This window comes from Sardina pilchardus, chromosome 1 (genome assembly GCF_963854185.1).
Source record: "Sardina pilchardus chromosome 1, fSarPil1.1, whole genome shotgun sequence".
Classification (NCBI taxonomy): Eukaryota; Metazoa; Chordata; class Actinopteri; order Clupeiformes; family Clupeidae; genus Sardina; species Sardina pilchardus.
This window is the reverse complement of record NC_084994.1, coordinates 38,036,451-38,061,642: the sequence shown is the minus strand read 5'-3', so window position 1 is coordinate 38,061,642 and position 25,192 is coordinate 38,036,451. Positions and strand designations below refer to the sequence as shown.

Below are 25,192 nucleotides of genomic sequence, written 5' to 3'. Positions count from 1 at the left end.
TGTAAAACATTGTTTCTGCAATCTCACTTTGGATCAGACTGTGGTGGTCCACTCCTGAAATATAGTGGGTGTTCCATGGACCAGTCACTCTTCATGGACACACAGCTGGGCACTGGAGACACTGGTCTGTGTGTCTGTGGTCTGGATACACAAGATCAATCAACAAATTTAGTAAACACAATTCTCCATATCTCTCTACACACACACACACACACACACACACACGTCACACACACACACACACACACACACACACAGACACAGTTTTACAGACCTGCATACATTTGTGTGTCTGTGTGTGTGTGAGAGAGAGAGAGAGTGTGAGTGAGAGAGAGAGAGATCAATGTGTGTCAATGTGTGTCAATCTGTGTGTCCATCTGTGTGAATGTGTGTGTGTGTGTGTGTGTGTGTGTGTGTCTGTATTTGTCTATGCATGGGTGTGTGTTAGTTTGTTGTGTACGTGAGTGTGCATATGAATTATTTCCCAAGCGGCTCCCTACATACATGCTGTATGTGTGTATGTGATTCTTCATGTTTCAAATGTTGCCTCTCTCCAACAGCTCCACCAGCAGACACACACAGACACACAAACACACACTTTCCCACACATACTGTATGCAAACTCACTTTGGATCAGACTGTGGTGGTCCACTCCTGAAATATAGTGGGTGTTCCATGGACCAGTCACTCTTCATGGACACACAGCTGGGCACTGGAGACACTGGTCTGTGTGTCTGTGGTCTGGATACACAAGATCAATCAACAAATTTAGTAAACACAATTCTCCATATCTCTCTACACACACACACACACACACACACACACGTCACACACACACACACACACACACACACACAGACACAGTTTTACAGACCTGCATACATTTGTGTGTCTGTGTGTGTGTGAGAGAGAGAGAGAGTGTGAGTGAGAGAGAGAGAGATCAATGTGTGTCAATGTGTGTCAATCTGTGTGTCCATCTGTGTGAATGTGTGTGTGTGTGTGTGTGTGTGTGTGTGTCTGTATTTGTCTATGCATGGGTGTGTGTTAGTTTGTTGTGTACGTGAGTGTGCATATGAATTATTTCCCAAGCGGCTCCCTACATACATGCTGTATGTGTGTATGTGATTCTTCATGTTTCAAATGTTGCCTCTCTCCAACAGCTCCACCAGCAGACACACACAGACACACAAACACACACTTTCCCACACATACTGTATGCAAACTCACTTTGGATCAGACTGTGGTGGTCCACTCCTGAAATATAGTGGGTGTTCCATGGACCAATCACTCTTCATAGACACACAGCTGGGCACTGGAGACACTGGTCTGTGTGTCTGTGGTCTGGATACACAAGATCAATCAACAAATTTAGTAAACACAATTCTCCATATCTCTCTCTACACACACACACACACACACACACACACGTCACACACACACACACACACACACAGACACAGTTTTACAGACCTGCATACATTTGTGTGTCTGTGTGTGTGAGAGAGAGAGAGTGTGTGAGTGAGAGAGAGAGATCAATGAGTGTCAATGTGTGTCAATCTGCGTGCATGTGTGTGTGTGTGTGTGTGTGTGTGTGTGTGTGTGTGTGTGTGTGTGTGTGTGTGTGTGCGTGCATGCGTGCGTGTTTACTGTAACTCACCCTGCACTGTGTACGCTTAGCCTTTGTCCTTTGCTGACCCCCTGATGTCCATGAGTAACGGACTCATTATTCATGGACACGTAGCTGGATACAGCACATGCTACTCTGCCTGTCTGATTTGCACTGACAACATCGCTGGCAACATCCTCACCCTCTTGAGGGAGATCCATCCTAATCAATCAATCAATCAATCAATCAATCAGTAAATACAGGAAATAAAGGTAAAGAGATAGAGAGAAATAGAGAAAGAGAGGACGGCATAAAGACACATCAAGGTTGATGATGAAGTGCTTACTTTTAGCAGCTGTGTGGACCAATCAGATCTGGGTTCATTTCTGCTCCACCGTTAATAATAGACGAAGTAGGGGGGATAAAAACAACAACTTAAGCCCACGTCTCAACTGTTCACACGTCCCAACTGTAGGCTAGCTACTCTACCAATATTAGGCCTAACTACTAGCCTACACTGGACCCACTTAGGCTACAGTCGATGAATCATGACGATAGTCTATAGTCCCGCATAATAGCAAGATATTTCTCTCATGTTCACGGCTGCAATATCTGAGTCAAGATTTGTAAATTGTGAAAAGTAGGCCTACTCTAGGCTACTATTTCACGTAGGCTACAGTAGGCCGCCGCCATCATCAACTCTGTTCCGTCTCGTCTCCGGTTGTTGATGATCCCCTCCTCGCCTAGGGTAATATCTTCTCCACGAACAAACCAATCACTACATCTATCGGGTAGCCTACAACCGTAATTGTAATTGTGTATGTATAGCCTAGGCTACTTACCGACATACAATTGATGACAATTGATGCGCGACTTGCCCTCGTAGTCTTCCTACTAGGCCTACTTTCGTTTTCGTTTTCACCGGTTCCGCGTTGATCTTCTTCTTCTTCTTCTTTAGTTTTTATTGGCGGTTGGCATCCAACTTGGTGCATTACCGCCACCAACTGTTGATTAGGTGTGGAGCTTCAATGTAGCTTTAGACGTTTATGTTGTGTATTAAAAGGAAAGGAGAGAAAGGGGAGAACAAAAACAAAACCAAAAAAAAATGAAATGAAACCTGTCTGCTAAATCCTCTCGTACACTTTGTTTGATTTTAAGAATGTTATGAGTCCGCGTTGATCACATGGGCAAATAGCATTTTCCCAAGTAAAGTAGAAAAACTACTCCCCTGGTGGCTGAGCGGAGTAGTTCAGGCCAACAATTGGAAAAGAATAAAGGAAATCTGTCCATTTTCTAGCCTACTTTCTCTTGGACATTTTTCGCGTAGCCTATTCTTCCATCTCCTCAGTGTGATGTAGCCTAAGTTAAACTAAAACTCTGTCTATTTGTCTATTGCTCATTATTTCTCTAAAATGGAGTTTATGAAAGACAGGTCAGGACATCAATGAGAGCTGAATAATTTCTTATGCATCAAATAAGACACAAAGTTAAGTGGATGTCTAGTCAGCATACTCGTTGTCTTAAAGGTCCGAACTAAGAGACGTTTGAGATGTTTGCCTAGATTTAAAATTATGCTGAAAGAGTGTGGCCTATCTAAAGTCAACTTGTTTGTTGTTCCAGTTATGCCGACAGAGTGATCAGGAGAGGAAGAAGCAATGTCACCAGAACATCCTCCTCAGAGAGGTTAGTATAGCCTACCAGCTGTCTGACTGAGCTGTTGAATAATGTAACAGGATTTTGTTGAATGATGACAAGGCTCTTGCAACCTTTAGTCAGCCTTGTAACATGCATTTTCTTTAACTACATTGCATAAGGTTTTAGGGCATTACAGTAGGGGTGCTGATTGTCAAACTACAGCCCACAGACCAACAGTCACTCGCTATCTTTATATTTCAATGTGGTTTTGAGCAACATTGTCATAGTTATAATTTAACCCTTTCATGCACGCATTATGAAAAAAAGTGTCTAGATTTTTTTAGTATTGATTTTATTACTCTATATGAGCCAAATATTGAAAATCAGTTGGAATTTTTTAAAAATATGCTTTTATATAGAAGTTATGTTACTGTCCACGTATGTGGACAGTGCGCAACAAAGGGGTAAAAAAGAAAAAATGTAATGACAGAAAATGTGGAAACTTTGGCCCTCTACTTCCTCCATACTACCCACCCAGCCCTCTACTACCCCCATACTACCCACCCACCTCTCTACTACCTCCATACTACCCGCCCAACCCCTCTACTACCCCCATTATTGCTCACCGACCCTCACCCACCCCTCTACTACCCCCATATTACCCACCTCTACCACTACCCAACCACCCCTCTACTACATCCCTACTACCCACCCCTCTACTACTAATCCACCCACCCCTCTAGTACTCTCATACCCACCCCTCTACTACCCACCCAACCCTCTACTACCCCCATATTACCATACCACCTTGGCATTACCACATGTAATTAGGTCATTATTTATAAATATGTTTACCAAATGTTTGTTTCTTTGTAATTTAAAGCAATTAAAATCATATTTGAAAAAAAAAAAAAAAAAAAAGTCCTAGTTCCAAAATCTTAATTTTGGCCATTTAACTCCTCTGTTGCGCAACGTCCACATACGTGGACAGTTGCTTTAGGGTCTACAAACTCCATTTTACATCCGATTTAATTTCTGAAAACATAGAGTTGTTCAACACACTCTCCTGTATAGCATAATATTTTTTTTTACATGATTTTGCCTTCTTGAGTACTAGCTTTTTACAGATATGCCTGGAGCATTCAGCATATGGCCATTACTGTCACTCATGTTGAATTGATGATGTCATCAAGCAGTCAATATTCCAAATATAAGATGATACATATTGTTAATATATTGCCAAGGACCTACTAAAACTGCCCTGAAGTGGATTGGTGTATATCAACATGATAAATAAGTAGAAAACAGAGTTAAAGTTACTGTCCACGCATGTGGACGTTGCGCATGAAAGGGTTAATTGGCCTCTCTGACTTTTGTTACAGCTGCTTTTTAAATTGTACAATGTCGCTTGTCTTCTTTGAGAATGTTGTGAGCCATTATCTTTCTCAGAAAAGTTGAAGCACATAGAGAGTGAGGGAGAGGCTCTGAAGGGTGATAGAGAAATGTGGAAACAGGAGTCACATTGACAACACAGAAGGTTGAAATGAAGTAAGATACTGGAACAAATTGATATTCTAGTGAAGGCTAGGATCAGCCATTTTGAGCTGGATAAGAAAATATTGAGGGAAGTTGAGAAGAGGCACCTACAGTTCCCACAGCTAGATAGCAAGATGGTAATATAGAGATTCAGTTGACTTTCCATCCAAATCATCATTTTGGTTGGGGTCAAAATCTCAATGTCAGGCTACATGGCCACCACAATGACATGAAATCAGTCTCATAATCTTACCAAAACCTGACAGTGGTGTAGGCTATTGTTGATGGTGTAGTGACATAAAATGGGGAGGACTGTGTCCTCATGGGGACTTATTTTGATAGCACACCAATTTGGTTGCCATATCCACTGTAGGCCTACTGTGCTACAGAGACCAGACAGGGTGAGAGACTGTGTGGGCCTGTCACAGTAAATTTGGACAGGGCCTAGAGACCAAACTCTCCTCCCTCCAGTGGCCACACTCAGGAACTGCTACTTGGACCTTTTTCACTTCTTTTCAGAAAGACTCTCTTAAATGTTCTATTTAAATCAAACTCGATTTTTACACCCAAATCTCCAGCTCCAAGCATTATTGAAGGGTGCAGTGTTTTCCACAGTGGTAAATGTAGACCCATACTGACTGTACATAACAGATTTGGTTATATGTGAGATTATGCACTCTCAATCATCTCAATCAATTATCATTTATTTTTCACTAGTTTTGCATTTGGATAGGGTCAGTGTTACTACTGGTAACATAAGTCAATATCTGGAGCCTACAGAGGTTGCACAGGGTAGTCCCAACTCCTCCAAAATAGCACACCAAAACTTTCCATTGCCAAAAAGATTGCTGTGTCTCCCACTGCAGTCTCAAGAGCATGGAAGAGATCCCAGGAGACAGGCAGTCGCTCTAGGAGAGCAGGTCAGAGTGGTAGAAGGTCCTTAACCCAGTAGCAGGACCAGTATCTGCTCCTTTGTGCAAAGAGGAACAGTAGGAGAGCCTTACAGAATGACCTCTAGCAGGTCACTGGTGTGAATGTCTCTGGCCACACTGTCAGAAACAGACTTCAAGGTGGCCTGAGGGCCAGATGGCCTCTATAGGGACCTGTGCCCGTTAACATCAAAGCAGGTCAACCTGATTCACAACCACCTCTGTTACATAACTGGCCAGATCAGTTATCCCACAAGTGGGACTGACTTGATGCTATGAACCAGTGTTCCCTTTTTTGAGCAGAGTATTTCACTTTTGCAACAGAAAATCATTCACATGGTGGCCAGCAGGTGTCCACTGCAAATGTTTTCCCTGCATGTTCCCGTCAGTACAGATGACTGGTTGCAGGCGTCTCCATGCACATCAGGTCTGCCGGTTTCAACAGAACAGTCACAGGGGGAGTCTTGGTTGAACTTTGTTACGCTTGGCGGAGGTCTGCTCTCTCTGAGTGCTTCTCTAGTATTGGTTGATGATTCTGATTCTGTTGATTCTGTTAATGAAATTGTGATACTATATACTTATAGTATAGATTTTATGCTATAGAAACTATATAATTATAGTATAGATTTTATACTATAGATTTTCACATTGTGTCTGTTACAGAGATGTGTTTGCTGGAGATGTCACTGTGCAGGTTTTCACCACTATAATTTAAAAAAAGTGAATCGCAACCTCTGCTGTGTGTGTGTGTGTGTGTGTGTGTGTGTGTGTGTGTGTGTGTGTGAGTGAGAAGGAAGACATGAAGAGAGAGTGAGAGGAGTAGGATGAGGAAGTGCACTAGGGGCAGTCTCCATGCTCCACTCTCCCCTCTATACACTCTGGGCTGTTTCCACTCTCCACTCCCACCTCTCTACACTCAGCACTGTCTCCACTCCCCCCTCTCTACACTCAGCACTGTCTCCACCTCTCTACACTCAGCACTGTCTCCACTCCCACCTCTCTACACTCAGCACTGTCTCCACTCCCACCTCTCTACACTCAGCACTGTCTCCACTCTCCCCTCTCTACACTCAGCACTGTCTCCACTCCCACCTCTCTACACTCAGCACTGTCTCCCCTCCCACCTCTCTACACATGTCTCCATGATCCACTCCCACCCCTACACATTAGCCAGTGCACTTTTTTGGGGCCTTTTATTATCAAAATGTCATAGGCAGAATAGAAATTAATGATTATTGGGATAATGCTTCTTTTATTTTATTCCAGGTTCACCAACATCCAAACCCAAATAGTAGCCCCCCAAAGTGTCAGCTTCATTGGAGGCCAGGGTTTAGTTTGCAGGCAAAGGGGTTGTTAAGTTAGAGGTGTTTAATTCTGGTTATACAGTTTGGAGTTTCCAAAAAGGATCTAAGAAAAACGCATACTGTATATCTTTTGAAACATCATTCGTTCTTCTATCATTCTGCTTAAAACTTGGGTATGTAATTTTAGCAAACAAAATAGAAATAGGGGGCTGACTGCACCAGTGCACAAAGCAAGGTCTGTAAAGACATGGTTGACAGAGTTTGGTGTGGATGAACTTGACTATCCTGCACAGTCCTGACCTCAACCCGATAGAACACCTTTGGGATGAATTAGAGCAGAGCCTGAGAGCCAGTCTCCTCATCCAATATCAGTGTGTGACCTCACAAATATGCTTCTGGAAGAATGGTAAAAAAAATCCCATAAACACACTTCTAAACCTTGTGGAAAGCCTTCCCAGAAGAGTTGAAGCTGTTATCGCTGGACAGGATGGACTAACATAACAGAAGCCCAGATGTGCCAGTTTACTGTGTTCTGTGATAGAAGCCCAGATGTGCCTGTTTACTGTGTTCTGTGTTAGAAGCCCAGATGTGCCAGTTTACTGTGTTCTGTGTTAGAAGCCCAGATGTGCCTGTTTACTGGACTCTGTGTTATAGAAGCCCAGATGTGCCTGTTTACTGGACTCTGTGTTATCTTGAGCGGGCCGACTGCACTGCATTCTGCTCAGCTTACCTGCAGCAGCTGGATACTCTGTTGAGGGTCACTAGTGTCCCTCCATTTGCATTGAGGTCAACAGCTGGTTCCACAGCAGTCAGTGAGGACTGAACCTTCACCTCCCTGATGTTCAGGGCCGTCCCAGTAGGCCTGAGGCAGCAGGAACATGGTGGAGCAGCTCAGCTGGAACCTCACCAACTGACAGTTGGGCTCCACGTCCCGCTGGACACCGCTGCAGACAGCGCGCCACCGTCCAGCACTGCTGGGCCGCATGGAACGGAAACATGATCAAATGCTGCAGGACAATCCCTACTGGGCCACAGAAAAAGTACAAACAAGAAAAAAAAAAAAAACAGTTGCATACAATTAAACAATTAGGCTTTCTAATAACATATTACAGGCTATGCAAAAAATATACTTATTGAATATGATGCAGTCTGTTATGTGTGTGATTGAGACTGAAGATCAACACCCTCTTCAGCAGGGGAAAGGGTTTTGGAACAAAACACTTTCAACGTGTCAACGTGTTTATGACTTATTTGATCAAGATGATTAAGTATTAATTTCTTGCTCTGGCATAATTTGACAATCAATGTGTTTTCAATGTTGTATTAGCTGGCCACAGTGTGGCACCACCTGCTGGTCTAGTGATTGCCTTCCACTGTGCCTGCACAATTGCTAGAGGACCTTTCCCTGGGAATAAATGAACCAGCCTCGTCCTTTACACGAGGCATAAGTATTGAGGATTTTCAGTCCGTTATCACCTGCTGCCAGTGAATATTACACAGGAAATGTGTTATGAAGAAGGAATAAATGCTGTATTGGTTTCACAGTTGAGTCTCAAAGGCTAATTCTTCCCCACAGTAACTCCACATCAAAACCGTACTGGGTTATGACATAGAAGGAGGACTTGACCTGGCTGACATTGTCAAAGTCAAGCAGAATGACTCATTAAGAATATGCACACCTTGAAACTGAACACAATACTACACACACCAAACATTTGTTTACATTTTATTTTAACTTAATTCCTTAAGGTCAAGGAGAATGACTCATTAAGAATACATATGTGCCATGAAATTGAATATAACATACATTTAACATTTTATTTCAATTAATTTGTATATTTTAATTAAACCCTGTTTGCCTTTGTGGATATACACATATCAAGGTTAAGACAACATTTTAACCAATAACATATTTCATTTACTATCAAAAATACAATTTATAATCAAAAACACAGGGGAAAATAAGGGACTCCCCTCCTTCTGTCTCCCTCAAGTATATCAATGTAAAAAAAGTCTCTGCAGCAACAAACTCCATTGTTACTAATATCAATTAACGGTGGAGAAAACCCGTTCTTCAGAGTACATACAACACTCCAAGTTCAAGTTCAAATGTCACTCTAAGATCATCAACACACAACATTCATTTGTTATCTGGTGTGTTTGCTCTAGTTGGATACGACATGCTCACCATATAATGTAGATGATCAAATATAGAATACAGGATTGAAATGGAGCGACAGAGAGAGGGGGAGAGAAATGTGTGTGTGAGGAATACAGTTTTTTACAATCACTTTGCTACTATTTTCAGAACCTTGATGTCATTTTTCACAACTCTAGACACAAAACTCACAACCAATGATCAAAATGCACATTTTTCAAAACTCTAACCCTTTTCTCGATTGCTTGGATACAATACACATACAACTTAGATCATTTGTTCATTCAACAAAACTCACCTGTTCAATATGACATTTAAAATGAGCGCCTATTCATTTCCTTACAATGATCTAACTATCAATTGATACAACTGCTCAAAATGATAAGTAACTGTTGCATTACTCTTATGCAGTTGCATGGAAACACGAAACACACACACAATCTTCCATGTTTACTGCAAATCATGAAAGTTTCAAGATACTGTAACGAGATTCACTGTCACCAATTAGCGTGGAGCATGAACCAATTAGACTACAATATCCATGGATGTAGCCTAATATTTTATTTCTTTAAATAAAAACATATATATTTTTTATATTTTATATTTTCATCAGGCTGTCTTTTCTTTTCTATTTCATAGCTAATTATTTTTACTTTAATTCAAATAAACCTATGTTGTGATTGTACTGTAGTGTTTTGCATCAATATATTACAAACTTTGATCAGTGATTCCACTGTGTCTGTAGTATTCTCTCTACTACTGCAGTACTTTTACAGAGATGTGTTTACTGCACTGTTCCTGTAGTACCTTAATGAAACCTGTATCACCTATTTTGTTCTACAATATCTAATGATTGTACAAACAATGACACAATGAAACTATAGGTTACTTGTGTGCGGGTGATCTATAGTTATGTTTCAGTGGTATTTCACAGTAAATTTGTTTTTTGAACCAATGATTGTGCAATTGCAAGATTTCTTTGAAGATGTGAATGTACAATCCAATGTTTTGAACATTAGAGGGCCTGTGTTACAAGTGATAACCGTTTTGAGTTTTGTGTCTAGAGTTTTGAAAAATGACATCAAGGTTCTGAAAATAGTAGCAAAGTGATTGTAAAAAACTGTAAAATGGAGGGATGAAACAGGAGAAATAGCCAGGAAAACAAAACAGAAGGAGGGATGATGCTACACAGAGGAAGGAATAGAGAAAGCAGAAACACAGAGAGAGAGAGAGAGAGAGAGAGAGAGAGAATGAGAAAGAGAGTGTGTGTGTGAGTGTAAGTGTATGTGTGTGTGATTGAGTTTGAGTGTCAGCGAGTGTGTGAATGTGTGTGTGTGTGTGTGTGTGTGTGTGTGTGTTTGAGTTCGAGTGAGTGTGTGTGTGTGCGTGCGTGCGTGCGTGAGAGTGAGAGTGAGTGTGTGTGAGACTGAGTGTGATTGTGAGTGTGACTGAGCGAGTGTGTGTGTGTGTGTGTGAGTATGAATGTGAGTGAATGTGTGTGTGAGTGTGAGTCAGTGTGAGCTAGTGAGTGTGTGTGTGTGTGTGTGTGTGTGTGTGTGTTTGAGTTCGAGTGAGTGTGTGTGTGTGCGTGCGTGCGTGCGTGAGAGTGTGTGTGTGTGTGTGTGAGAATGAGTGTGATTGTGAGTGTGACTGAGCGAGTGTGTGTGTGTGTGTGAGAATGAATGTGAGTAAGTGTGTGTGTGAGTGTGAGTCAGTGTGAGCTAGTGTGTGTGTGTGTGTGTGTGTGAGAGAGACAGAGTGAGTGTTTGTGACTGAGTGTGTGTGAGTGAGTGTATAGTGTGTGTGTGTGTGTGTGTGTGTGTGAGAGAGACAGAGTGAGTGTTTGTGACTGAGTGTGTGTGAGTGAGTGAATGTGTGAGTGTGTGTCAGTGTGACTGTGAGTGTGTGTGTGTGTGTGTGTGTGTGTGTGTGTGTGTGTGTGTGCGTGTGTGTGTGTGTGAGTGAGTGAGTGAGTGTGTGTGTGAGTGAGAACAGTGAATACAGTGAGAACAGTGACCGGTACAGAGAGGAGGCAAGAGGAGGAACACACACACACAGGAGCGGAGCAGGGGCAACACACACACACACACACACACACACACACACACACACACAGGAGGGAAGCAGGAGCAACAAACACTACACAGACACAACCCCCCTCACACACACAAAGAGAGTAAGAGAAACTGAGGTGAAAACACAGTCAGAGGGAAGATGGAACACAGAGGATGAAAAGGACACACGCGCACACGCACACGCGTACACGCACGCGCACACGCACACGTGTGTAAATAGGTGTGTGTTGCTCTACTCTGCTGCAGGATTAGGAGGTCATGTGATCTGGCACAAGGACACTGAGGAGTTAATATAAGCATAAAACCCAGGATAGAGGGGCTCAGTGAATGTGGAGTGGAACGTGTGCAGGTGGGTGAGTGTGTTAGAGGAGACGCTGTAGAAGGACAGAGTGCCTGCTGGCCAGTCCAGGTACACTCCTACTCTGCTGGAGCAGGAGGAGGGGGCAGGTATGGCAGTCTCCTTACTATTGTGCCTGGCAGAGTAACTGTTACCAGAGCAGAACAGTCTCCAGGACTTGGCATTAGATCCAAACAAGCTGCTCTCCCCACTCCCCTGTGTCCTCGGGGTGCTCTTATAGGCCACTGCTATATCAACCCAACCACCACTCCACTCAGCCTCCCAGTAGCAGCGTTCAGTCAGACCCTCTCTGCACAGCACCTGAGAGAAGATGGAGTCAAATCTCTCTGGGTGGTCAGGATACGGCTGCTCACTCCCACGTGTCACCTTTCTGTTCCCCTCAGAGAGAGAGAGAGTTCTGTTTGCTGTGTTTGGGTCCAGTGTGAGCTCACAGGCATCTGCACACAAGAGGAGAGGAGAGAGGAGAGAACATCCTCATCAGAACAAATACATACACACAGAGAGACAAACACACACACACATAGGCAAACACAGTGAGTGTGAGAGTGTGTGTGTGTGCGTGTGTGTGTGTGTGTGTGTGTGTGTGAGTACAGTGAGAACAGTCAGACCAGTGACAGGTACAGAGAGGAGACAAGAGGAGGAACACACGCGCACACACACACACACACACACACACACACACACACACAGGAGGGGAGCAGGGGCAACACACCACAAAGACAAACACTGTGTGTGTGTGTGTGTGTGTGTGTGAGTGAGTGAGTACACACACACGCACACAGGAGTGGACCAGGGACAAGAAACACAAACACACACACAAATACAGTGTGTGTGTGTGTGTGTGTGTGTGTGTGTGTGTGTGTGTGTGTGTGTGTGTGTGTGAGTGTATGTGTGTGAGTGAGAACACGAATACAGTGTGTGTGTGAGTGTGTGTGTGTGAGTGAGTGAGAACAGTGAGTACAGTGAGAACTGTGAAAACAGTGACAGAGAGGAGGCAAGAGGAGGAACAAACACACACACGCACACACACACACACACACAGGAAGGGAGCAGGTACAACACACACACACACACACACACACACACACACACAAATACAGTGGGGGTGTGTGTGTGTGTGTGAGTGAGAACAGTGACAGGTACAGAGAGGAGGCAAGAGGAGGAACAAACACAAAAATGCACAAACACACACACACACACACACAGGAGGGGAGCAGGGACAACACACACACCACACACACACACACACACACACACACACACACACACACATACACACACACACACACACACACACACACACACACACACACACACACACACACACACAAAGACAAAAACTGTGTGCGTGAGTGAGTACAGTGACAGGTACAGAGAGGACGCCAGAGGAGGAACAAACACACACACACACACACACACACACACACACACACACACAGGAGGGAAGCAGGGGCAACACACACCACACATACACAGAAGGGGGGCAGACACGCAGACACACACACACACACACACACACACACACACACACAGGGAGCAGGGGCAACACACACCACACATACACAGAAGGGGGGCAGGCACACACACACACACACACACACACACACACACACACACACACACACACACACTGTCACGCCCGCTTTGCCGTGCTGGGTGTGCTCACTCCACCTTTTGACAGTGTAAGTTCGGGCAGTCTCTCTCCCCCGAGTCTGAAGGGGGAGCTGTCTGTTTTCTGGTCTACCTGGGCTAGACAACAGCTGATTGGCGGGACTGTTCAACAACACCTTTGGCCTGCTGCTCTCTCTCTGCTTTGCTCTGCGTTGCTTTGCTTGGCTCAGGCCTCTGTGCTGGTGGCAGCAGCATCATACTCCCTTTTGCCTTTTGCTTAACACATAGCCTACACTTCACTGATCTGCACAACACATTTGATTAACCATTTGTTGCTTCTCATTTACTGACTTGATATTGGTCTTGATTTAGATTATGCTTTAGTGGTATAATTGTATGCTTTAATAAATTATTTGTATTTAACTGTTCAAACGGTGTGGTCTCCCTTTACGTCATGGCTACTCTGAGCTAGATAGTCGTGACAACACACACACAAACAAACACAAACACACAGGTTAGGATTTCGGGTTTGATCCCCGACCAGCAGGAAAAATGTGGGAAGGGGAAGAGGTTGCGCTCTCCTGCGCTCACATCCACGGCTGAAGTGCCCTTGAGGAAGGCACACACACACACACACACACACACACACACACGGCTGAAGTGCCCTTGAGGAAGGCACACACACACACACACACAAACACACACACGGCTGAAGTGCCCTTGAGGAAGGCACACACACACACACACACACACACACACACACACACACACGGCTGAAGTGCGCTTGAGGAAGGCACCTACTGTAACCCCTCACTGCTCTCCTGCGCTCACACACACGGCTGAAGTGCCCTTGAGGAAGGCACCTACTGTAACCCCTCACTGCTCCCTGAGCGTCACTGTAGCAGGCAGCTCACTGCTCCAGGTTAGTGTGTGTGCTTCACCTCACTGTGTGCTGTGTGTGTTTCACTCACTCACGGATTGGGAGAAATACAGAGACCAAATTTCCCTCACGGATCAAAAGACAATATATACAAACACACACACACAGGAGGGGAGCAGGGACAACACACACCACACACACTACCGTATTGTCTATGACTGTATGACTCTCCTGGACATCAGAAGCAATGTAATGATCAATATAAATATAACAGGATTACCTGTGGATATTGTTTGTAACTCCACAAGCGGATCGGTCAACAGGTCTACTCATCGGTGGAGGAGGGGGAGACGAGGTGGCGTCTTAGCCAGACGGCGAAGGCGTCCAACCCGGCCTCCCATCCCTACCTTACTGCTGGCTAATCTGCAGTCCATGGAGACCAAACTGGATGAGCTCCACTGTTGCATCAGCTCATGCAGGGACTTGTGAGAGTGCAGTGTACTCTGTTTCACCGAGACCTGGCTTAGCCCAAACACACTTTTGGAGTATCTGACTATGGCATCCGTTTGATCTGCTGATAAAGTTTCCTTCTATACTTCTCACAACTGTTTACATTTCACCAGACGCCCCTGCTGCAGCGGCACTTGAACTGTATGTTGTAAACAAGAGAGTCAGCACCAGGAAGCAATCCTCATCATAACGGGTGACATCAATCACTGCAACCTCAAAACAGTCCTTCCCAAGTACCACCAGCACGTCACCCGTCCCACCAGGGGCGATCAGACCCTCGACCACTGTTTCACCCCACTGAAAGGCTCATACAGGTCTGTACCACACACACTCTTTGGTAAATCGGACCACTTGTTTCACACGTACATACTGTAACTGCTGTATTGTCTATGAGTGTATGACTCTCCTGGACTCCCTACTTTGTGACCATTTGTCAGTGCTCCTCCTGCCGGCCTACAAAACCGAAGCTAAAGTGTGAGCAACCAGCAGTGAGTGAAGTTCAATGCTGCTCTGCAGAACACGAGTCTGAACTTCAGGACTGTTTTGACTTAACGGAGTGGTCTGTGTCCAAAGACTCCTCGGCGGAGCTGGACGAGTACGCCGGTTCAATGACAGAGTGCATCAGGTGACGGACTACATCATGGACTTGTGTGTGCATTCCCATATCGTCCGATCCTTTCTCAGCCAGAACACCTGGGTAAACAACGCTGTTTACCTGAGCCTGAGGGAGAGGACCACGACCTGATTAGATATCAGAACTCAAGGTACACACTAAGAAGGGCAATACAAGTGGCTAAAAAACAGTATGGGAATGAGTTGGAGAATGACTTCAGCAACTGTGACATTGCCTGTGGAAGGGACTGCAGGTGATCACAGACTATAAAGCGACACCAGCTCTTACAGACACACCTGCCTCGGTTCTGGACGAGCTAAATAAACTCTATGCTCGTTTTGAGTCTTGTGAGTCTAAACCGGGGGATGAAGGTGCTCTTCCAGTAGGAGGAGACATCTTACAGGTCTCAGAGGGTGAGGTTGGCAAAACCTTTAAAACGGGTTAAAATTCACAAAGCTGCCAGCGCTGATGACATCCCGTCTTGTGTATTCAAGACGTGCACCACTCAGGTGCCACAAACCTACACTGACATCTTCAACTTGTCCCTGCCCTGGTGCACAGTGCCTTTGTGTTTCACAAAGACAACGATTGTGCCAGTGCCCAAGAAAAGTGCTGTGTCTTGCCTGAATGACTACTGGCCCATCGCCCTAACCTCCGTGGTGGTGAACTGTCTGGGGAGACTGGTTACAGCCTACATCTACACACCACCCTGCTTTCCTGGACCAACTTCAGTTTCCATATACTGTACGCACGGCAGATCTGTCCATCTCCATCACCTTGCATACTGCCCTAGCTCACCTGGACAAGAAAAACACCTGTCAGGATGCTGTTTACTGACTACAGCTCTGCCTTTAACACTGTTGTGCCATCAAGAGACCTGGGTCTGAGCAGCCTCCACACGCTGTCAGAGGAGGGCTGAGTCCATCATCAAGGACGCCAGCCACCAAGCTCACTCCCTATCCTCTCTTCTCTCCTCTGGTAAGTGCTACCAGAGCAAACACACACATACTGGACACGCACACACGCTCGCACACACAAAGAGAAACCGAGTAAGCAGCAAACAGTGAGCAGGAACAATGGGAACACACACACACACACACACACACACACACACACACACAAAAGAGAAACAGTAAGCAGCAAACACAGTGAGCAATAACACACACACAGACACAAATATTGAACACACACACACACACACACACACACACACACACACACACACACACACAGTAAGCAGTAAACAGAAACAACAGAAGGGGTGGTTAATATTACACACGACTGTAGAAATTTAGCAACAGACAGTAACTAAGCGGGCGGGACTTCAGGTTGAAAAATGACCAATCACAACAGGCAACTCCATTGGTTCTGTCCCCCAAACTGTCAAAAGTCAACCCACGCGAGCAAAGCTGTACTTCAAGAGAGCGAGCAGAACTCATCTTGGAGAGCGTATGGCTCCCAGCTGTTGTTTTCCTCGCTCGCTGCTGTGTCTGAGTGAATTAATAGTATTTGCTCCTGAGGATGTTGTATTGAGCTTGCAAGGTATGACACTATTCTACCACCATAGACCTCTGTCAACTGTCAACTGTCACCTCTGTCAACTGTCTACTCCACACGCTGTCAGAGGAGGGCTGAGTCCATCATCAAGGATGCCAGCCACCCAGCTCACTCCCTCTTCTCTCTGCTTCCCTCTGGTAAGCGCTACCAGAGCATTACCACCCACACCACACCATTCAGACACAGTTTAATACCACAAGCTGTCAGAATCCTAAATGGTCAGTGACTGAACAGTTCCTTCCCTTTATTGCCCACATGTGCTGCCTTATTTCTTTTATGATATGCTATACTGGATGCATTGCCATGGTCACTACTTACTTTTTAAATTCTACCTACACTGTTAATTTCACACTTGCTATACTGCATCCAGAATGTATACTGTTTGCAGTACATGTCTCATGTCCATGGGCCTGCCGTTTTATGTATGTATAATTGTCTTACCTGTAAGTATAGTGGTTGTGTGTGTGCATTTGTGTGTGTGTGTGTGTTTGTGTGTACAATTATGTATGGCTGTATCATGTGTGCATGTATGGATAGTATGGCTATGTGTGGTACTGTACAGTCTTGTATTGTCTAATATATAGTTGTCTCTCCTACTCCAACTCCCCATATTTACCCCCCCACACACACACACTGCCCCCCTGTGTTTATTTACCACTTTCATCCTTGCACTACTCCAACTGTGGCGTACACATTTCACCATGCATACACACACACACACACACACACACACACACACACACAAAAGCACAGACAAACACAGGCATACAATTGCAGATGTGCCTGCACACGCACACTGCACACACTCATGAACCCACACTCACTCAGACACACAAACAAATGCTTGTGTGTCAAACATCAGAAACTTGGCTGTTGCAAGCCTATAGGCTGCCGGGGGCTTCTCATGTATCATGCTGCACAAGTTCTCCTTCCTCCTGTCTCTGCCATCTCTCTGATGTCTGGCTACTGTATATTGTTTTTAATCCACTAATGGCCACAATTGAATGTTTAAATTTCCTTTACAGCAAAAAACAAGTCAAGCAAAGCAAAAATCAGTTGAAAATCTTCAAATCAGTCAAAGAACTGGCCACAGTGCAAGCACACACAAGATGATTTAACAGCCATGTTAGCACCAGAACATTACTGCCCATCACCCAAGAGTCTAAATGGACGCCATCATGGAACTACTGTACACCTGTAAAGCAGCAGGAAATGCCATTCAATAACGACAAAACTTGGGTTGAGCAGACCAATACTGCCAACTATGAACAAACTGAGAAATGAACAATGATACCAAATGGCTGCTTATGCTACCCAGACCAAAGCAACATATCTAGTAGTGCCTAGTTAGTGACCTGTTTGGACCGGTTTGTTTCATAGATGCCCATTGGTGTGAGCAAGGAGGAGAAACCTTGGAGAGGCCTTAGCCAGGTGCAGTTACAGCAGTTACCTGCCACTAGGGATGTAACGATTACCGGTGTGACGGTAAACCATGATAAAAATGTTGATGATAACAATTACCGCGTTCATTTCGAATATCATTATTATCACGGTTGATACTACGGTGTGGTAACCGCGTGTTTAATTCCTCCCAGCTTCATCCGAGCCTGCTTTGACACAAGCTGGAAGGCTACTATGAAACAAAACTTTACCTTACTAATTCTGTTTTCTAATTGATGGATTTAACCATGATTCGGATAAGGCTACACCTGCTTTTAAAGGGCGCAACATTTTCACCCCAAAACGTGCGCTGTATCATTTGGCCACTCTGCGTCTTTTTATGTAGGCCTACACGTTCACATTAAATCTAGGCTATTCCATTAACGTTATCAGGAGAATGCCGTAAAGTTTTATGTTGAGCGCTGGGTGTCACTCATTGGATATAACAGATATACCAAACTCCAAATCATAAGTTAAGCTATAAGCAGCCAACATTTCCAACCAAGGAAAAAGTGAGCACAATGCCACGGTAACCTAACTACAGTAGGCTATGGAATTTAGTTCATTTAGGCCTACTGTAGTGTTTAATTCAATTTCCGAAAAAAGCTACACAGCCTATTGGCAATCTTTTCCATCAAGGTAACTATCCCGTTAGCTCACGCGGCATGTCTATCATTAGGCTAATGTACAGTAGCCTAGTGCTCACCAAAATCATAGAAGTTAACATTGCAAGACACTTATCTTTTCTATGATCCCAGCAATATTTTCTTTGACTTGTTGATTTTTTGGACATTCATTTTATTCAATGAAAACGGATATCCTTGAACTATGCGTGACTACTAAAACCGAATGAAGGTTAATATAATTAGGCTACTTCACGTATCTCTTAAAGTGACAGGCTCTCAATTAGACCTGCACAACACCCCTGTTATTAAAGACAAGTGTAATAGTTTAAAAATCAATATGAAGTATTCAAATTACTGAATATGTTAAGCAATTAAGTAATTATGCAGATCCTAACATATTCTAAACTATTAGCAAAATATATAAAGTTTATGAATTCAAAATATGCAATAAACAAGACAAGCCATTTTCTGTGTGTGTGGAGGGTTGAGCAGAGACTAGGATTGCCACTGCTGTGAATGATCGGTATCCTGCTGAAGGCAATAAGGGTTTGCCTTTATTTTTAATGTAAGAAACACTTTTTTAAACTAAAATATTTCAGCTTGTCTACACCCATCAGCGCTTTCTTAACACAGCCTATCGTACACACAATTTTTAAAATACCGCGATAATACCGAAAACCGTGATAATTTTGGTCACTATAACCGTGGGGTTAAATTTTCATACCGTTACATCCCTACCTGCCACCATCTGGATAATTAAACTGCACATTAAACACATTAACATGTTAAAGCCTCGTCTCCATTCCCCATGTACACATGTGTGTTTAACATTCACCAAGGTCATCAGAGTCTGAAATCAGATCACAGTGACTTTTTCTTTCTACTTTAAGTCTTGTGTTGTGCTGCTCTGATCTTTCCCTTTCATTCTACACTCAAAACACTCAAACTTTCCTCCAACAAGTTCAGTACACATGGAAATGGTATCAATTATATTAAGCTTCCAAATAACCAAAATATTTCCCGTAAGAACCACCAAATACTGTTCAATGATAAAGACATATTGTTGCTAGTGACAAGACACTTTCCAAATGATGTACAGTATATAAGAAAGCACATACAGACAGTCAGACAGACACACACACACACACACACACACACACACACACACACACACACACACACACACACACACACACACACACACACACACACACACACACACACACACACACACACACACACACACACACACACACACACACACACACACACACGTCAGTGTGATCAGAAATGACACAACATGTGGTCACACCTGTACAGATAATCACAGATACAGCACAGATTGTGTGTTGTGCCTAACAACGCCCCTTAGCTGTTCTAAAACCAGTCCAAACGACGGCCTCTCAGGGCTTATTGCTTAAATATTAATCAACACTCACACTTTCTCAGTTCTGGTTGGATTCTGCCATTTTCTCCATGGTGATACCTTTAGAGGGGAGAGAGAGAAAGAGAACACAGGAGAACTCACATCAATACAACTACAACATGGACATGGGACTTCAACATGGGGCATGTTGTATAATAGAACTGACAGTGACATGACTGAATAAAGACCTGAACCTACACAGCTGTGGAACAATGTTACAACAGACATACTGATTGGCAATCCACTCTATGCAACGGAAAGATCTTGACCTGGCTCACTTATTTCCAGTGGAGTGTTAGCGGTGTTGTAACAGCATCTTCTGTTATATTCTGCTCCTTACATGTTCACCCCGACGCTGAATATCTTGTTTGCCCAATAATAAAAATATTACCACACGCATGAATCCTTCTTTATCGTAATGTGCTGACTCACTAGGTGCAACACCCAACTGGGTCCATGTAGACACGAATTACATTAGCAACGGCGGATACGAAAACACCAGGCTCCACCGGAAATAACAAGCCAGGTCTTTCAGTGCATAGAGTGGACTCCCTTCTCCCTGACCTAATCCATGCATGTTGATACTGTGAGGGAATTAGAGAGATTTAAAGTACATTACTTTGGATTATATGTATGAATATTATGGACACTATACTGTATGAATATGGGCACTATTCAGATCCTATGTATACATATGGACACTATTCAGATCCTATATATGGACACTATTCAGATCATAAGTGTGAATATGGACACTATTCAGATCATATGAATATGAACACTATTCAGATCATATGAATACTGTATGGACACTATTCAGATCATACGTATGAATATGGACACTGTAGATTCCTTCATACATTGTGTAATTTCCCTCAGCATACCAGAATGTAGGAGAAGACTTAGTTTACTCAATTTAGGGACCCTTACTGAACCATACAGTGCATTTGCTGTAGCAAATATACAGCAGATATCTTAGACAAACAAGCAAGAAATCAAGAGAGAAAATAAAACCAAGAGAGAAATCAAAAGAGTGATAAAAAAAAAGTAACCTTAATATCTGCAAACTGTTGGAGACATTCAGACGCTGAATGTTGGCGATATCCAAGTGATGGTCACTCAGGTCCAGTTCTTTCAGGGAGACCATGTGCTGCACAGCAGAGGCTGCATCATCTAAGGCTCTGTCTGTCAGTTTACAACCCGCAAGTCTGCAAAAGATTGGAGAGGAACAACATGTAGGCAGCATGCTTCAAAACATTCTACCAACTTCAGACAAAAAAGAAAACACAATTGCATAATGTTGGGAATGGGATCTTGTAAAGCCTGTGAAACAGTGTTCACCCAATAACACCAACCTGAGTGTCTCCATCTTACAGTGTGGATTCTGCGCTTCAGATCCCAGCTTTCCTCCACAATCCCCCAGAGTATTCTTACTCAGGTCAAGCTCTCTCAGGCGAGAGTTTACTGACTGCAGAGCAAAGCTCAAAATGTCACCAGACTTCTCAGTGAGTCCACAGCCGAAAAGTCTGCAAATCAGACGGGAGTCAGAGAGAGCAAGAGTTGCTAAATAATTAGAGGACGGAACAGCTGCATGTCGTCAGATTACTCTATCTTATTAAAATGATTTGTGACTGTATCAGGGATGGAAATTAGAACCCACCAACAGCCAAATGCCTGTTGTAGCTCCAGAAATCACAATAGATTATCTTAAAGTAGTCCCCACCCTTACACTGAACAAAGTCAATCACCACTGATCTGCTAATCTACCTCATGCATATTCCACATATCACCATTACACTGACAACAACAATATTACCATTAAAGGAAAACTATGCAGGATTGGCGATTTCATCGCGGTTTCGCTTTCATTTTTAGTTTTCACTCGTTTTATGCTTGCATATTTCTCTGCAGAGCTTCCCCTACAGCTTTAGCGTGTATATTTTACGAAACTCCTCAATCGGTCAGTCTGCCGTGCCTTATCATGAGACTTCACATGACACTTCCTGGAGTAGAGCATGGGTGCGTGCCCGAGGACTCCTGAAATTGCAAGCGTGGTTCTACTGCTACAGACCACTGGGGCGGCCGAAAATAACATTGTTCGACCGGTAATGACTCATTTAATCATAACAGTATGGAACGAATTGATTTACTGAAAAATGTTGCATAGTATACCTTTAAAGTGACAATTACAATGTTACTATTAACATATTACCATTAAAGCGACAATTACAATGTTACTATTAATATATTACTATTACACTGAGCTGTCTTGCACTATATCTACAGTATATTTAAATCTTAAATCTCAGACTATACTGGTATTGCACTAGTCCTTCCCTCTTTTCAATTGTAATTGTATATTTTTTTTAGTGGTGGGCCGTTATCGGCGTTAACGTGCTGCGTTATCGTGCAACTCTTATCGGGCGATAAAAAAAATATCGGCGTTAATCTATTCTCAAAGTTGGGCTGGGAGCTGGGTCTATACCACGCAAGCTATGATCACTTTCACCTTGATATCTTAGCGCGAACGCCAATGTTTAAGAGTGCGCCTGAAAAAAGTCTAGGTCGCACTGGTGCACCTGACGCTGCTCGGCTGCTTTCTTTCACAAGTTGTCATTGTAGACTATGCGTGCAACTTTACCAAACAGTAACCAATGATACATCCTCCCAACATGGACGATAAGCTCAGACCCCTCCCGAATGGCACCTGATCGCTCATTCCTAATAGAAGTAACCCCCCTCTCCTTGGCCCGCTTTCTCTCCCTCTCCCTCTCCCTCTCCCTCACTCTCCCGTGCGCGCTCAATGGACACTCGCGAGTCGCGACCCGCCCCTCGACATGCACATTTAATCCAAATAAAACATTCACTATCGTGAAAGCAATGATGCATATAGAAGACGTTAGCTAAATTAATATAAATTCCGGTTAGCATCATTGCTGCAGAAAGTTGATTAAAACTCTTACATTCAAGTCACTCTTGCATGAGTTGGATGATAATCTCAATACCAATGTTTTCCAACTCCAAAACTCGAAAGGAGAAAAAGTATTAGCCCACATTGAAACTTACAGTAAACACACGTGGGGAAACTGAGCAGTCCAACTAGTAAACTATGATAAAGTAGCCAACTATGCTAGGCTTTGTTTACATTTTGAGGTTTCAAGCAGACAGCTGAATTAAAGAGGCAGAGTTGTAATATAGTAGGCTGCAATATGCATAAAGTGTGCCGTCATGAATATCAGACATTTCAGTATGTAGAATAGGCTTATATAAATAATTTTGTAAAGAAAAAAATCTTTTATTGTGTTTCAAGCTTTTTCTAGACTTTTTGTTGTTAAAAAATCATTATATGAAAGGACAGCAATAAAAAGGGGACCTTTTAGCGTCAAAGGCAATGCAATGAGAAATGTGGGTGCACCTAAATTTTGCGCTGGTGCACCTAAAATTAATCTAGATTAATCTAGATTAATTTCAAGATTACAGTGAGATTAATCTAGATTAACAAAATTAATCTATGCCCACCTCTAATTTTTTTGTATATGTGTTTTTATTGTATTGTTATACTGTATAGTTAACAGTATTTATATGTCTTACTGTATTTTCTGTGTTTACAAACAATTATTACATAATTCAATATTACCAAATGATGTCCTTCACTTACAAATCTAGTCTGTGTACAAATTGTTCGACAGTACTGTGTCTCTATTCTGCAATTACTATTGTTTGTTTGTTTATCAAGTACTGAATATCAAATGGTGATGTCAACATTCTGCAATTACAAATCTCTAAGTTACAGATACTGTACTATTGAAACACGTTTGTCAATTCCTTATTGAATATCAAATGCTATCTGATTAACATTATTTGATACTCAAAGTGTGAAGTCATCTGTGGACAGACTTTAATTCAGAGTATTACTGACCTCAGTTTCTCCAGTTTGCAGTTTGGGTTTCTAAGAGCAGAGAGCAGCTTCTCTTCAGATGTTTGCAGATCACAGCCACTCATGTCCAACTCACTTAGTTGAGAAATATATGACTGCAGAACTGAGACCACAACCTCAGAGGAGCTGTTTTTGAGTTTACACTTGGTCAGTCTACAGCAAAAGAGGAAAACACTGTAAACAGCATGTCCTCTATTCTCATTACATTACATAAAATAATAGAAAAAAGATGATGGCTGTTCATTAAATAGAAAGCACCTGTCTCTGTGTGCTGTTAAAAGAAATACAGACCTCACTATACAGTGTTGATTCAGTGGCTGATGGAGCAGTTCTCCTCCACAGTCCTCAAGCTCAGTGTCGTTGATGTCCAGCTCTCTTAGGTGGGGATTTGCCCCCTGGTGAGCCAAGGCCAAAAAGCTTCCTCTAAGTTTACAGCCAACAAGTCTGTAAAACAGAATCACAAATACTGAAATCAAAGACAACATTTCTATCAAAGGTAAACAGTGATGCTGTCATTGTCTGATTAGGACAGTCTACTTTTGACACCAAATAGTCTACAACATTAGTGTCTGCCAACGCAATCAAGAATATTACTGACCTCAGTGTCTGCAGTTTGCAGTTTGGACTCTGTAGAGCAGAGACCAGTTTTTCTCCTGACACCTGCAGGTCATTCTGACTCAGGTCCAGCTCTCTTAAGGGGGAGTTTGCAGACTGCAGAGCTGAGGCCATAATCTCACAGGACTTCGCTGTTAGCTTACAGCCAGCAAGTCTGCAAGAGAGGCAGAAGTGTATAAAAAGGTAAAGTTAAACCTACAGGAAGACTGAGACAGGGAAATAATATAACTGCCCCATATACAGTGTGTGAGGGATAAGTGCAGAGAATAATATGAGGAGGGAATTGATACAACTTTATCAGTTAAAATGACATTGTTGATTCTGCTAGTTGGTCTTAATAATGATTCCCATATTGTTTCCTGTTCAATGTTCAGTG

At 43.2% G+C, this 25,192-nt stretch overlaps 1 protein-coding gene and 1 long non-coding RNA gene across 2 annotated transcripts in view; both read right to left on the bottom strand.

The window, feature by feature from the left end:
* LOC134089702 (ribonuclease inhibitor-like) overlaps positions 1 to 25,192 on the bottom strand; it is a 57,325-nt gene that overhangs the window by 30,412 nt on the left and 1,721 nt on the right. Inside the window, exons 4-9 of the mRNA XM_062544150.1 lie at positions 24,800 to 24,970; positions 24,493 to 24,645; positions 24,184 to 24,354; positions 21,620 to 21,790; positions 21,317 to 21,472; positions 20,278 to 20,324 (exon numbers count right to left, since the gene is read on the bottom strand). Of these exons, the coding sequence (XP_062400134.1) occupies positions 20,278 to 20,324; positions 21,317 to 21,472; positions 21,620 to 21,790; positions 24,184 to 24,354; positions 24,493 to 24,645; positions 24,800 to 24,970 (869 nt within the window). The remainder of the gene's footprint in view (positions 1 to 20,277; positions 20,325 to 21,316; positions 21,473 to 21,619; positions 21,791 to 24,183; positions 24,355 to 24,492; positions 24,646 to 24,799; positions 24,971 to 25,192) is intronic.
* On the bottom strand, positions 1,228 to 2,521 carry LOC134089737 (uncharacterized). The gene is made up of 4 exons (XR_009940122.1): positions 2,449 to 2,521; positions 1,953 to 1,992; positions 1,658 to 1,828; positions 1,228 to 1,341 (listed from the first exon to the last, which is right to left on the bottom strand). It is a non-coding gene; the product is annotated as an uncharacterized LOC134089737 (long non-coding RNA).